At 42.1% G+C, this 14,533-nt stretch overlaps 1 protein-coding gene across 11 annotated transcripts in view; it reads right to left on the bottom strand.

The window, feature by feature from the left end:
- EFCAB6 (EF-hand calcium binding domain 6) overlaps positions 1-14,533 on the bottom strand; it is a 171,592-nt gene that overhangs the window by 112,646 nt on the left and 44,413 nt on the right. For all 11 annotated transcript variants that reach the window (XM_039512058.1, XM_039512059.1, XM_039512061.1 and 8 more), the window contains one exon: positions 3,403-3,521. In XM_039512058.1, coding sequence (XP_039367992.1) covers positions 3,403-3,521 — 119 coding nt within the window. The remainder of the gene's footprint in view (positions 1-3,402; positions 3,522-14,533) is intronic.

Raw genomic sequence — 14,533 nt, 5'->3', positions numbered from 1 at the left:
ATCTGTATGTAGACAAGGCCTTGAGTCTCAAAGCACTTTACAAAGAGGGTAAGTATATTTATCCACATTATAGATGGGGAACCTGACAAACAGAAGTTAAGTTCTTTGTCAAATATCACCCAGTGAGTCGTGTGGTAAAGAGGTGTTTAAGAAACAGGTTAAAGGGGAGACTACAACCGGTCATACCTGAAAGGTGAACTGTCAGGCTGTAGGGAGGTTACTAGAGGAGTTCCTCAGGGATCTGTTTTGGGACCAAGCTTATTTAACATTTTCCTTAATGACCTGGGCACAATAAGTGGGAGTGTGCTAATAAAATATGAAGATGACACAAAGTTGGGAGGTTTTCCCAATACAGAGGAGGACCAAAATATCATACAAGAAAATCTGTATGACCTTGAAAACTGGAGTAATAGAAACAGATGAAATTTAATAGTATAAAGTACAAGGTCATGCACTTAGGAATTAATAAGAACTTTTGCTATCAGCTGGGGACACATCCGTTGGAAGCGACAGACGAGGAGAAAGGCTAGGATGTATGAGTTGCCAACATGATGCAGCAGTGAAAAAGACTAATGCAATCTGAGGATGCCTCAGGTGAGGTATTTCCAGTAGAGACGGGGAAGTTTTATCATTGTATGAGGCACTCATGAGACCTCATTTGTAACAGTGTGTGCAATTCTGGTCTCCCATGTTTAAGAAAGATGAATCCAAACTGGAACAGGTGCAAAGGAGGGCTACTAGGAAGATCAGTGGAATGGAGATGCTACCTTACAAGAGGAGACTTACGGAGCTTGACTTTTTAGCCTAACAAAACAAAGACTAAGGGAAGATATGATTGCTGTCTATAAAGACATCAGAAGGACATACACGAGGGAGGGAAGGAACTTATTTAAGTTAAGGACCAGTGTGGATACAAGAACAAATGGATACAAACTGACCATCAATAAGTTTAGGCTTGAAGTTAGATAAAGGTTTCTAACCACTAGAGGAGTGAAATCCTGGAACAGCCTTCCAAGGAGAGTAGGGGAGGCAAAAAAAACCAACCTGTTTCAAGGCTGAGCTTGATAAGTTTATGGAGGGGATGGTTTGATGAGTTTATCTACAATGGGATATTGCCCATCTGTGACTGTTAGTAGCAAATATCTCCAATGGCTGGAGATGGGATGCTAAGATGGGGAGGGCTCTGAGTTACTACAGAGAATTTTCCCAGGTGTCCACACACCCAGGGTCTAATGATCACATTTGAGGTTGGGAAGGAATTTTCCCCCAGCTCAGAGTAGCTGGGGGTGGTTCACTTTCCTCTGCAGCATGGGGCCCGGATCACTTGCTGATCTGAACTAGAGTAAATGGTGCATTCTCTGTAACGTCAGGTCTTTAAATCAAGATTTGAGAACTTCAGTAACTCAGCCAGAGGTGACTGACCTATTACAGGAATGGGTGGGTGTGGTTCTTGGCCTGCAGTATGCAGGAGGTCAGACTTGATGATCATGATGGTCCCTTCTGGCCTTAAAGTCCGTGAATGACAGAGTGGGAGGTGAAAACCCAGGTCTCCTGACTCACAGACTTGTGCATTATCCACTGGCCCATCTTCTTCCCTAATAATAGGAGGATTTTGTGAGTTTGCCCATTCGAGTTCCCTGTTGATATATAAAACCATCATATAATAGCAGGAGCTGTGGAACAAACAGCCTGATGACACTGGCCATCAGAATTTCAATTTGGAGGTGAATTGGAATCCTATATCAGTAAAGCGCTAAACAGGCCAGAGGAATCTCTGCAGAGTACTACGCATTTTTCAGAATTCAGATATAGATACATTTTGCAGAATTACCACATGTGATAATAATTCTGATTCTATTGAGAGCCTCTTGCAAGGTGTTTGATATGCTCAACTGACTTCAGTGGGAGTTGAGGGTGTACAGCTACTTTCAGGATCAGGCCCAATTTAATTAACCACTCCAGTGCACCATCTTCAATGTCTCTCCTCTCACTACATCCACCCTTCTCCTCCTTTTATCTTTCTAGCTCACCCATTCTGATCTCTACCCTAAATACTGCCCTATGTTTACCAGCTGAATGGGTTTATCTAAGATAATTGTTCACCTTTACAACTTCATTGTTGGTCAAAGCAGAGTGGAATTTGACTTTGGAGCAACAGATTTGGTTATGATGTCAGTTGGCCACACTATGTAAAAAACCAAGTGCCTAGCAGCTGTGGCTATTTTACCAATTATTTCCTAAGCTATCTTATTTTGTAATATTTCATAAACGTTACATCATTCTGTGTACACACAACCCTGTTTCAGAATGAAGAGGGGAAAAGTACAATTAAATAAAAAAGATTCTAATGGTATGATTTTCAGAAGTGCTGAGCATCCACTGAAGTCAATGGAAACAGCACTACTGTACTCAGCACCTTTGAAAATCAGGCTATTCATTTAATGTTGGTTTAGAAATAAGTCCCACTACCCAATGGAAGACTTTTTGTCAGGCAGTGGATCAGTTCAGTAGTATGACTGTTGGCCAGGCTTTTCTAGACAACTGTGAAAGGTTAATTTGTTCTTTTGTGACTCTTTGTGAAGTATTAAGTCTCAATAGTAGAAATGAAAGGGGCAATGTTTCAAGTTGGCAGGCTCAAAATTTAGCTTATGGTCTTTTCTTCAGGTTGCAAAGTCTGTGTAATTCTTTATTGGCTTTTTCCCCCGGTATAATTAAATTTTTTTTAAACAAAGAGAAATGAAAACTCACTTGGCAGAAAGGCCAGCGCTTGCAAGTAACCCTACAACAACAAACCCATGATGTAGAAAAATAGGTTTTTAAAGAAACAGATTTTAGTTACAAGCTTCTAAGGGGTTAATGCAAACATAATTATTATTTTTAAATGACAAAAAACATACTGACAGTATCCTTTTCTTAAAATGTATTCAAAAGTCCATAGACTCTGATATACATTATGGGACATATTTTTAAAAATGAAGGCCATAAGGTGATGCACAAAAAACATGACTGAGTGTGCAGCCCTTTGATAGTACATACAACCACATTAAGCACAGTACTCCAATAGCTATTTGTACATGAACTCTTACAATCTAAATACATAATTGCACCGAATGAGTTTCAACTGTGACTGTACTTTTTACGCATACACTTGGGTGTCACTTTTTGAAACCTTGGCCTATGAGCAATGTTGATACACTGTGGGTAAGCTTTTCAAACCACTCTAAGATAGACCATCACCTAAATGGCACATAGTTGTCTTGGGCTTCTTTGAAAATTCCAGAAAGTTTCCATGTAAGGGCCTGATCCAACTCCCATTGATTTCAGCAGGAGTAAGATCAGGCCCCAAGTGAAAACTTCGCTTTCCCAAAGCCTACACTATACATTCTCCTTGTGAGCACCTACCTAGGCGTTGGTTTTCTGTTGCATTTTTCTTAACTATACCCATAGTTATACCAAGGTTCTTCAGAAATTCTTTATAATCCAATGTATTCGTTTTACCAACACAGGAATGATTCCACAGTCTGGAAAAAAAAAAGCAACTCCTTTCAGTGAACAACATTATTCTCTGCCAAATCTGTAGTGAAACATTCGAAATAAACATATATGATCTTTACAGAATATTATGTAAAAATTCAGAAAGGGAAGGTGGTATTTTTTGCATATACATATTGTATAATTTCCCCCAGAGTTTATATATGTGGTGTGTGAGTTGTCTGCATACTATTACTCAATGCCACACTACCATGTGATTTAGCTGACCATGTACCTGAATATAAATTTTAATAGATGTGCACAGAAATTCTTTCAATTACGTAAGAAAACTATGGAAATTCTTAATCAAATCCCAGTGTAATCTATGGCAAATGGAACCTAAATTCTGTTACAATGTGCCTCGGTTTTGCAGCAGTCAGAGCCAATGGGCTGGACATTCTGCAGCAGATTTATTTGAATTAAAAATGTGAATTTTTTTAAATTAAATATGGAAATGAATGTTACAATTAGAACTATATCCCCAGTGTAATTTATTTTTATACTAAATTTTCCAGTCTGAGAAACAATTGGGATTGGGATGAGCATATTTGCTAAATATCTGTGCTAATCAATGGTGAAATAGTTAATAGAATGAACAGTTAGGTTGTCCTCTTTAGATTTAAGTCAATCCATTGAAATCAATGGGTAGTTCACACCTTTCAGAACTATTGTTTCAGGTTGTCTGAAGGTTTATGTGAGACAACACTCACTTGATGCTTCCAAGTTTATCTTCCTAATCACTAGAAATATGTAATTTTTTAAAAATGAAAGCAGAGATTTTGTAGTACAATTCAGAGATGCACAGAGTTTAAGGCCTAAATATACCACTAGATCATCTAGTCTGACCTCCTGTATATCACAGGCCAGTTGTCCCTGTACTGAGACCAATAACTTGTGGTTGACTAAAGCATATCTTCCAGTCTGGAGCTGAAGACAACAAAAAAATGACAAATCCACCACTTTGCTTGGTAGTTTGTTCCCATGGTTAATCACACTCATGGTTAAAACTTTGTGCCTAATTTCTAATTTGAATTCCTCTGGCTTCAGCTTCCAGTCACAGGTTCTTCTTATGCCCTTCTCCATTAAATTAAAGAGCCTGTACTATTCTCTCCCTATGGAGAGAGACTCTAAATTAAGACATCTCTCAATCTCCTTTTTGATAAGCAACTTGGGCGAGTCACTTAACCTCTTTTTTCCCCCATCTATAAAAATGAGATATAGTGCCTACATACCCAAAGAATAACTAGTTAATATTTGTACTGTAACCATGCTTTGAAATCTATAAAGCATGACAGAAAAACTTAATAATAATAACATGGATAGACCATCTTCCAATTTGAAGCAAACTTCCTTGTACAAATTCAAAATAAAGGAAACACTTCACAAACATTGTGTGACTGGCTTATTTGAACACTGACAGTCAAATCATGACAAAAAAAGCCATGTTAAAGATCAGGTTAATGCTATATCTTGTCATAAATAACATGTCACTCATGATATATCTGTTTGACATTCATACTTTTTTGGAGCTCAGTTTTTGTAACATTCAAATACTGTTAAACCCAGATATACATACAAATTATCAAAAATGAACACTTCATTCATTATCTACCACTAAAAACAATAGTGACCATTTTCAACGGCGCATGGATGCTCCAATTGCTAACACCTGAAAAGCTCTTTCCCCCATAAGCTGTATTGTTACTGCTACCAGGCAGTGTCTTGTGATTGAACAAGAAGGCTTTTTCTGGATTTTCATATGTCAAAGGTAAAAAATCAATCCCGTCAACCCCCAAAAAGGAACTACAGCACTAATTATTTGTTCAGAACATCATTATGCATTATGAGCTGCTCTTAGTATTGGACCATTGAAAGGGAACCAAAAACCCCAAGCCATACGCGTGGATCAGAATCATATGTTTCATGCTTTATCACTACCTTAGGTTACTATAAAAATGACATGGTGCAACTTGAAGATATAGTAAATGAAGAGTGAGCTTTTCTTTACAGCATCCACAAACAATGGTGCAAATCCTTCTCCCAGTGAAATCAATAGGAGTTTTGCCATCGTCTTCACTGGAAGTAGAACTGATCCTTGTATTTGCTGAAGGAAACAAATAACGAAACATTCATTCCTGACGGGGGAAACCATGTTTATATGCTTTAAAATAAGAATTCATGGGCAGAATCATCATGATGGATAGACTGCTTTTAGAATTGAAATCACTAAGTGGCATTCCTATATATTCCAGTCTCCATGTGGAAAAATAATAAATAGCCCCACTGAGGTTTACCATATTGTGATATTTATAGTACAGTACTCATAATTATTTACATAACTTCTTTAATCCTAAAGGTACTATGAATTATACTGGCTCCTCATATCTGTAGTGGTGGTGATGTTGGAAATGAAATAAATAGATTAGATTAGAATGGATAGATAAAATAGGGTGGCAATCCACTGATGCACAGCACAATGAACATACTCAGAAATTTTGTCCAAGGACACAAGGGCAAACCCCCACTTAAACAAAAAGTGCCATCTTTAAAGGGATCTGTTTGCTGTGCCTTGTATGTAGTAATATTTCAGGTTACTACAACTGAAAGATGTTAACTGACAAATAAAAAACCTGTATTATTTTTGTCTTTACTTTGTATATTTGACAGCACCATGTGTAGTTACTTTCACTGTTTCCCCTGTATTCTTGAGGCCTGGTCTACACTAGGACTTTAATTCGAATTTATCAGCGTTAATTCGAACTAACCGCTCAACCGTCCACACCAGGAAGCCATTTAATTCGAACTAGAGGGCTCTTTAGTTCGAATTTGGTACTCCACCCCGGCAGGTGGAGTAACGCTAAATTCGCACTTGCTAGCTCGAATTAGGCTTGGTGTGGATGCTAATCGAACTTAGCAGCTCCGGGAGCTATCCCACAGTTCACCACTCTGTTGACGCTCTGGACAGCATTCCGAGCTTGGATTCTCTGGCCAGCCACACAGGAAATGACCCGCGAAAATTTGAATTCATTTTCCTGTCTGGGCGGTTTGAATCTGACGTTCTGGTTGCACATCGCACCTGCAACGATGCAGAGCTCTCCAGCAGAGGAGTCCGGGCAATCCCAGAATAGAAAGAGGTCCCCAGCATGGAGTGACCGGGAAGTCCAGGATCTGATCGCTGTGTGGGGCGAGGAGTCTGTGCTCTCGGAGCTGCGCTCCAACAAGCGGACCTTCGAGAAGGTCTCTAAAGCCATGAAAGACAAAGGATACAGCCGGGATGCGATGCAGTGCCGCGTGAAAGTGAAGGACCTAAGACAAGGGTATCAAAAAGTCAGAGCGTAAAACGGACGCAGCAAACCCCAGACATGCCGCTTCTACGAGGCACTGCATGCCATTCTAGGTGGGTCTGCCACCAGTGCCCCACCAGTGACGGTGGACTCCGAGGACGGAATAGTGTGACAGTTCCCCCTCCTGTTCGCCGGGGAAGATGAGGAAGGGTCTTTAGAGGACGGCGCAGGCGACATCGAACCCACTCCCGCTTTCCCTGACAGCCAGGATCTCTTCATCACCCTCACAGAGATCCCCTACCAACCGTCCCGCCCGTTAACCAGGACTCGGAATCAGGGAAGGATCAGGCGTAAGTGCTACAAACAGGGAAACATTTATTTTTTTAAGAAACAGGGATTTATATAAAAATAGAAATACTATATAAACATTTTTAAATATGAAACTAAACAAACAGCAGGTCTACACAAACAGCAATGGAGCAATAGTCCTCTGGGGATATTTCAAAAAGCTCTCAGAGAGCAGCTGGAAAAGCCTCAGCAAGAGGTTTCTTGGGAGAGGTGCTTTATTGGGTGCTCCGTTGAAGCACACTCTTCCGCGCCATGCCATCCTCAGGTAGAGGACCATCGCCTCTACGAGCATGGCAGCGTAGGGTCCTGGTCTGTGCAGGGCTTCTATTAACATCCGCTCTCTGTGTGCGCCTGACACGCCTCAGGGTGATGTCGTTGTGGAAGTGCTGCATCTAATTAGTGGAATTAGTGTACTGTTACTATTGTGCATGGTAGACTTTTACTTTGCATAAGAATGAAACAGAGTTTTACTTTGCATAAGAATGACCCTCGCTTAACAGAGTTTTACTTTGCATAAGAATGACCCTCGCTTAACAGCCACGTGTTGCAGGCCTCAGAGGAAAAGCATACAGTCACTGGTGGGAGATGCCGCATAAACTCATCTTTTCTGCTTTGCACATTGCCTCCAGCAGGAGAGCACAGCTAAGCACTATCTGATAAGCACTCTGTACTGTAAGGCTTACCAGGACTTTGTGCAAGAGGATGCAGCTGTCTCTCGCTATCCAGTGCAATGAGCGTATTCAAATCTCGGACTAGTTCCGAGATCTCCTGAGACTTGGTTCCTGTTTGGTCTTGTTAACTGAAACTGACTAGACTGTGTTTACTGTTGGCAAACATGTATTTGTTCAAGGAAATCACCTACTTTTTCGCATCACACAGCTTGGCTCCTTCACGGACTGCCCCGCCATGCTGGCTCAGATTAGACGCCGAAAGAAAAAGACAAGGGACGACATGTTCCAGGAACTGATGGCCAGCTCCAGAGCGGAGGCGGCAGAGCAGAGACAGTCGAGGAGAGCCTGTGTCAGCAGCATCGCACACACCTGGAACGGGAGGATAGGTGGCGGCAGGAAGACCAGCAGGCGACTCAAACGCTGCTTGGTCTAATGAGGGAGCAACGGACACGCTCCGGCGCCTTGTAGATGTTCTGCAAGACCACAGGCAGGAGGAGAGAGCCCCCTGCAGTGCATCTGCAACCGCCTCCAACGCCAAGAAGTCCTGTCCCCTCACCCAAAGTGACAAGAAGGAGGCGGTAGGGGCCGTGAGAACTGTCACTGCACCGCAGCAGAGCGCTAATGTACAAGACACCTCGCTGTAAATTTGTAGAAGTTCTTCCCTTACAGGATCACCCAGTCCCAAATCCAAGTTTCAACCCCCACTGTGTATAACATTATTAAAAGCGGTTTGCTGTTACTCTCTGTTTCGTGTCAGAAGACTTTGTGGGGATTTTTAATTACAGTGCATAGCCCACATTACCAGGGTACAGACTTGGGGCAGGGTCAACTGCAGGGCACACACAGACTGCAGTCACTAGGCACCAGGGACAGTCTGTGTGGTGTATGCTGCGGTCTTTCCTTGATGTGTAGGGTCCTGGTGCCTGACATCCCCGAATGTAAAGGCAGGCTTCCCTTCACATGCATTTGGACCGTAGTCACGATCCTCCCGGTGCCCCGAGCCCCAAAAGAGACCTCATCAAGGGGCAGATACTCACCCTTCCCCACACCCCTCACCTTCCAACGCCCAAACCCACAGCCGTCATGGTAACCCCTATCCCTGCAAACCCACCCATCAGTGCACACCTTAACCAGCACAGAATGCTTCCATGTTTCAACGAAGAAACAGAAATGCAAAGTCAACGAAAGATTTATTATTAATTACTAAAACATGTCCTTAGTTTTAAAACGTCCTTGGGAAGTGGGGAAAACTTGGTTTATGAGCAGGCTCTCTTAAAATCAAGTGGACAGTCACAGGTTACCCTGCTCTGCCAAAGCCTCCCTGATGCATAGCTGGGATATTCTCTCAGCACGGGTGTCTGGCTGATCGTAAACAGCAGCCAGGCGATTTGCCTCAACCTCCCAAGCGGCCAAAAAGGTCTCGCCCTTGCTCTCACAGAGATTGTGGAGCACACAGCAAGCAGCAATAACTACGGGATATTCTTTTCGCTGATGTCCGAGCGAGTCAGTAAGGTCCGCCATCTCCACCACCATTCTGCACTTGCTCAGCCGGTAGTTGAAGAGTTCCTTTTCAGTGTCCAAGGCGCCTGTATAGGGCTTCATGAGCCAGGGCATTAGATCACTGTAGGCATCTGCACATCCCCAACCGTTATTTTGTGGTCCGGGAAGAAAGTGCCTGCCTGGGCGTCTAAACAGACCAGAGTTCCTGAACACATGAACCTTGCCCGCCCACCCGACGTTGATGTTGGTAAAACGTCCCCTATGGTCCACCACAGCTTGCAGCACCATTGAAAAGTAGCCCTTTCGGTTAATGTACTCGCTGGCCTGGTGGGCTGGTGCCAGGATAGGGATGTGAGTCCCATCTATAGCCCCACCGCAGTTTGGGAATCCCATCATCTATGATGACCTGGACATTTCCGACAGTCACTACCTTTGAGAGCAGTTGCTCAACGATAGCGTGGGCTACTTGAATGACAGCAATCCCCACGGTAGAGTTGCCCACGCCAAAGTGGTTGTAGCTGTCTGGCGTGGCAAATTTCCAGAGGGCTATGGCCACTCGCTTCTGCACAGTCAGGGCTGCTCGCATCCTTGTGTCCTGGCGCTTCAGGGCAGGGGACAGCAAGTCACACAGTTCAAGGAAAGTGTCCATCCTGAAGTTGCCACTCTGTGTCATCCCAGACCTGCAGCACTATGCGGTCCCACCAGTCTGTGCTTGTTTCCCGGGCCCAGAATCGCACCATGAACTTGACCCATTGCCACCATGATCTCCACTGTCAGCATCTGACTGTAGAAGAGGTGGGCCATAAGTGCAGCGATGATCGCAGCGGGCTCCATGCTCGCAGTGCTGGCTGTAACCGACCAGAGAAGGGCGCGAACAGATTTGAAGAGAGGGAGGCGGGATTGACGGTTCAATGATGACACATTTTTCCCCAGCATGCATTCAATGGGCAGTTTGTGTATTTAGTATGGATACACAAATTAATAGTCCTGTAGTGTAGACAAGCCCTCAGTAATCCAAAGCCAGTTAAAGTCAATGGAAAGTCATTGTCTTAAATGGGTTTTGGATCAGACCTCTAATTAAATCCTGTTGCTGCAAACACATATGTGCTTAATTTTGAGTATGTAAATCCCAAATCAGGGAAGTACTAAGGCCCTGACCCTTAAACAGTTATGCACATGCATAACTTTAATACTATCATTGATTTAATGGGATTTAAGCACGTGTTTAAGCATCCTTCCTGAATATGGATGCTTCTTCTGAATCAGAACCATGAGTAGTCCCATTGAAATCAACAGGACTATCGACTTCCTTAAAGGTAAGCCTGTTCCTAAGGGTTACTAAGGGTCTGGGCTGTAGTTCTTTTTCCACTACTGAAAAGACCTTTACACAAACATAAACAAGGGAGCAAAAATATCCTTGTACATATTTTAAAGTGTGCACCTTTTTTACATTTCAGCACATTATTTAAAGAGCACCCAATAACTCCCTACCCTTTAAAAAAATAGCCAGTTTCAGAAGATTCAAATTAAATTTAACGTGGACATAAGGCAGCGCTGGTTTTCTAAATATCAAAGTTTTGTCATTATCACTAGAATTATTTTATTTTTCTACTTTCTATTTTTAACAAATATGAATGCTATTTATTCATTAAAATTCAAAACAAACTAACAAATGTACCCATTATCCTTTCCAGCCCATTGTTTAAGAACATTTCATTCTTTACATAAAGATTTGCTCTGAAATGCTGCCAAGGAAAATAACCTTGAATTATTTGCTGCATAACTGCCAGATGAGTACACTAAAGGTGCCAGGGGACAGCTTCATCTCAAGCATCTCACTTTTAAGAAAAATCTTCTACGTGTGGTATTTAAGAATTGGTGCTGTATCCCCATCCTACAATATCTGAACACCCCTTCTACAATATATGAGAAGAGATTGTCTTGTTGCGCTGAGACAAATCCAGGATACCAATGGGAGAGTCAAGGTCCATTGCTTTTTATTAAAATAGCCATTCCAAAACAGGGAAGTGTCAGCACTGATGAGAGGCTTGGATGAGTTTAAAGTCCACTAGGACCACTGGACTGTATAACTGTGAAAGCTTGAAGGTCTAAGTACTGGGTACAAGAGAATGGTATTTGTCAGGTAGGCATATAGATCTATGGATGGGAGAGAGAAAGCTAGGGACCATTCTTTCCAGGCAAGATTGTGCCAGCACAGATCAACTGAGAGCTGGTTTGCCTTTTTCTGTGAGAGGACAAGACTTCAGAGCTGCCAGACTTTTTCTCTCATTGGCAGGTTCTTAGTGTCATTTTAACTATACTACAAACTACTGATTTGTCTGTCTGGCCTATCTGAGAGAAAGTTCCTGAGGCCAAATGGTGTCTTTCACAGGGCTCTTGGATCTCACGCATTTATGTAGAGCCTGATCATTGACTCTGACCATTTTCCCAAAACCACAGCTCCTTTTGTGTCTCCTACCGTAAAGACTGACATTTGTGGTCAAAGAAAGCCCTCTTTATAATTACAGGCCTGATCCAAAGACCCTTAAAGTCAAGGGAGAGATTCAACACAGTCCCAGAACACCATAAGAGAAGTTTTGTCATGGGGAGAAACATTTATCAAACACTCCAAGTCAAATATTCAATGGGCTTGGGCTTGAATCAGAAACAGCTGCAGAGTCCCGAGTGCAGAGCAGAAGTGAACACAGGAAACCACCTTGAAGGAGAACACCAGAAGGCAGAGTAGCAGCACACTCCGGTAAATGGGACAATACTGAAGACACTGAAACACCTGTATAGCTCTCTTTTCATTCCAAGTTGGTCTGGAAGTGACCTCTCAGGTGGATTAGGCTCTGCTGTAGTTTAGAACTAACTCCAGAGACAAAACGGATGGTAAAAGCCAGGAGCCTGTTAACTGGGAGTATTGAAAAAAGTTTCAGGTCCTCCAAAGCAAAACTTCAGAGCTAGTCTGTTCTGACAAATGCAACCTTCATCTGAAAAACCCATGCCATTTAAATCTATATTTCCCAGAGCTATTAAAGAGATACAGTGTAGCAGCCAATTGAGAATCTAATGTTCTAGTTCCTCTATGGGTTCATGTCACTGAAAGTGAGGCTCCTAATATCTAAGGAAACGTCACTGGGAACCTCAGGAACAGAAGCCAATTTAAACTAGACTAGCAGTCCAGAGGATCCTCTTTTCTTTTTAATGTAGCTGGATTTTTAGGCTCTTTGGTGAGGCAGGAGCCTCCATCTAGGCTCTGGCTTTAACAAACAGGAATGAAAAAACAGGAAGACGAGAGGGGAGGAATTATAATATTCTTAAAGAAAAGAAGACCTCTTGACCTACCTGATTTCAGACCCTGGGATGCTAAAGAAGAGTGAAAGTTGTCCATGGACTTTAGTTAGAGAGTGGCTGTGGATTTTTGCTGGGGACCTCCACAGATAACTGCTCAGAGACATGGACTATTAGGCAAAGAAATATAGAAAGTACAGCTTTTGGTGTCTGGCCACAAGAGTTACATTTGCTCAGTTTCCTGCTAGCCTCTCATGGCAACACCTTTTTTTTTTTTTTTTTTTTTTGGAGCAACCTATCTAGTCAGTGAAATTTCTGGAATGTGAAAGTGGAGGCATTTCACTTTTGCTTATCACTCCTGGGAAGTCAGAAAATGACGAGGGCAATCAGGAAATATATGAGGGCACCTGGACTTTGCCATTTTATTTGTTGCTCTTTCCTATTTACCTATGATGTTATATACCAAAGCCCATTAATAAGTAAACTAAGTTTATGCACTTGGACAATATTCACTTAGGACATGCTGGGTCAGGGGACAGGTGACTTAAGATGATGGAGTATGGAGGTGGAGACAGAACCAAATTTACCGACATGCTCCATTCCTTTGTGCTGCCCTGGTGATGCAAACAACCACAAACCCATCTTAACTGGAGAAGTGCAAAACTGCTGGTGTAGCAGTGAATCTGGCCCACGATTTTAACTGCCCTCAAAAAGTTAAAGCCTTCTCATCCCTGGAATACGGCACTAATATCTTTCCCTCAATGCACTATTATCATTAATGATGTCACCCATGTACTTTCAGTGGAGAATACACTCCAAGATGCTTAATGGTCCATCCAAATACGGAATTCAGGTACAGTTTGGTAACATATAAAATCTCTCAAGTTTAATAGGCTTCTTTAAGAGAATGTGACTGTAGTTTTGTGATTTTTACTAAGCAAGATAGGATGAAAGCAATTTTTAAAAGAACTAATGCATTATTTCTGATCTTCTGTTCTCCAATATAAAGGTGAATCTGTATCATTATTTTATATGTTAAGCTTCAGAAGTTTTATCTGAAACATTGTCATTGTTGAGCATTAAAAAACCCCAAATAAAAATTTGTGATCTTTTTTATTATTCAGTACTTACAGAGATGTAGTAACATTTTTTATAGATTTACTACCTTTCAGATAGCAATGCCAAACACAAGGTTTATTGTCAAATAAAGCATTGTTTTGTTTGTTGATTGCTGGCTTTAGAAGAGTATTGCTTCTGTTCTATAATTGCATGTACAAAATTATTTAATTGGTTTTGTTGGGATGTAATTCTGGAGAGTGTCCCAGCCAGAAAAGATATAAAAATTGAAACAGTGAGCCCAGACAGCAAAGGCAGGCTAAAAATTATTTTGGAGATTGCTTGCAGAGGGGGAAAAAACCCAACAACAAAAGAACTGCCCATCCTAATTTGTTTAATTTTCCTTTAGGCCCTTATCCAACAGAAAACAGCCTCCAAGATTGCTGCTGACAAAAGCTCCATGGACCTTATGGAGTATGCATCCATGAAAGCAGCTCCAAATTCCAAGATGATACATCATCCTTGGAAACTGCCATGTTGTAAACACACAGCTATATTCTCCTATGTTCGTGGTGTTAATTACACCTACCTCCACCAGCTAATATTCCTGAACTCCAGGGGCAAATCACCTGCCCTCTTTCAAAATTTCCACTGAAGAGAAGCAGCTTTAAATCACAGCCAGGGCTCCACAGGAGTTCACTAGCAAAGAATGCCCCAGAGATGCATGGAATTAGTGTATCCTCCAGTTGCCTTAGACACCCATCCTCTTGGGGCAGTTTAGCTCACCTTAGGGCTGCAGGCACTGCCTTTTGCAGACCCTCAGTAGCATAGAGGCAGTCACCACTTTTC

The sequence above is a fragment of the Mauremys reevesii genome, linkage group 1 (assembly GCF_016161935.1).
Source record: "Mauremys reevesii isolate NIE-2019 linkage group 1, ASM1616193v1, whole genome shotgun sequence".
NCBI classification, from domain to species: Eukaryota; Metazoa; Chordata; order Testudines; family Geoemydidae; genus Mauremys; species Mauremys reevesii.
Note: the sequence above shows the minus strand (reverse complement) of the source record. Positions and strands in the feature narration are given on the sequence as shown.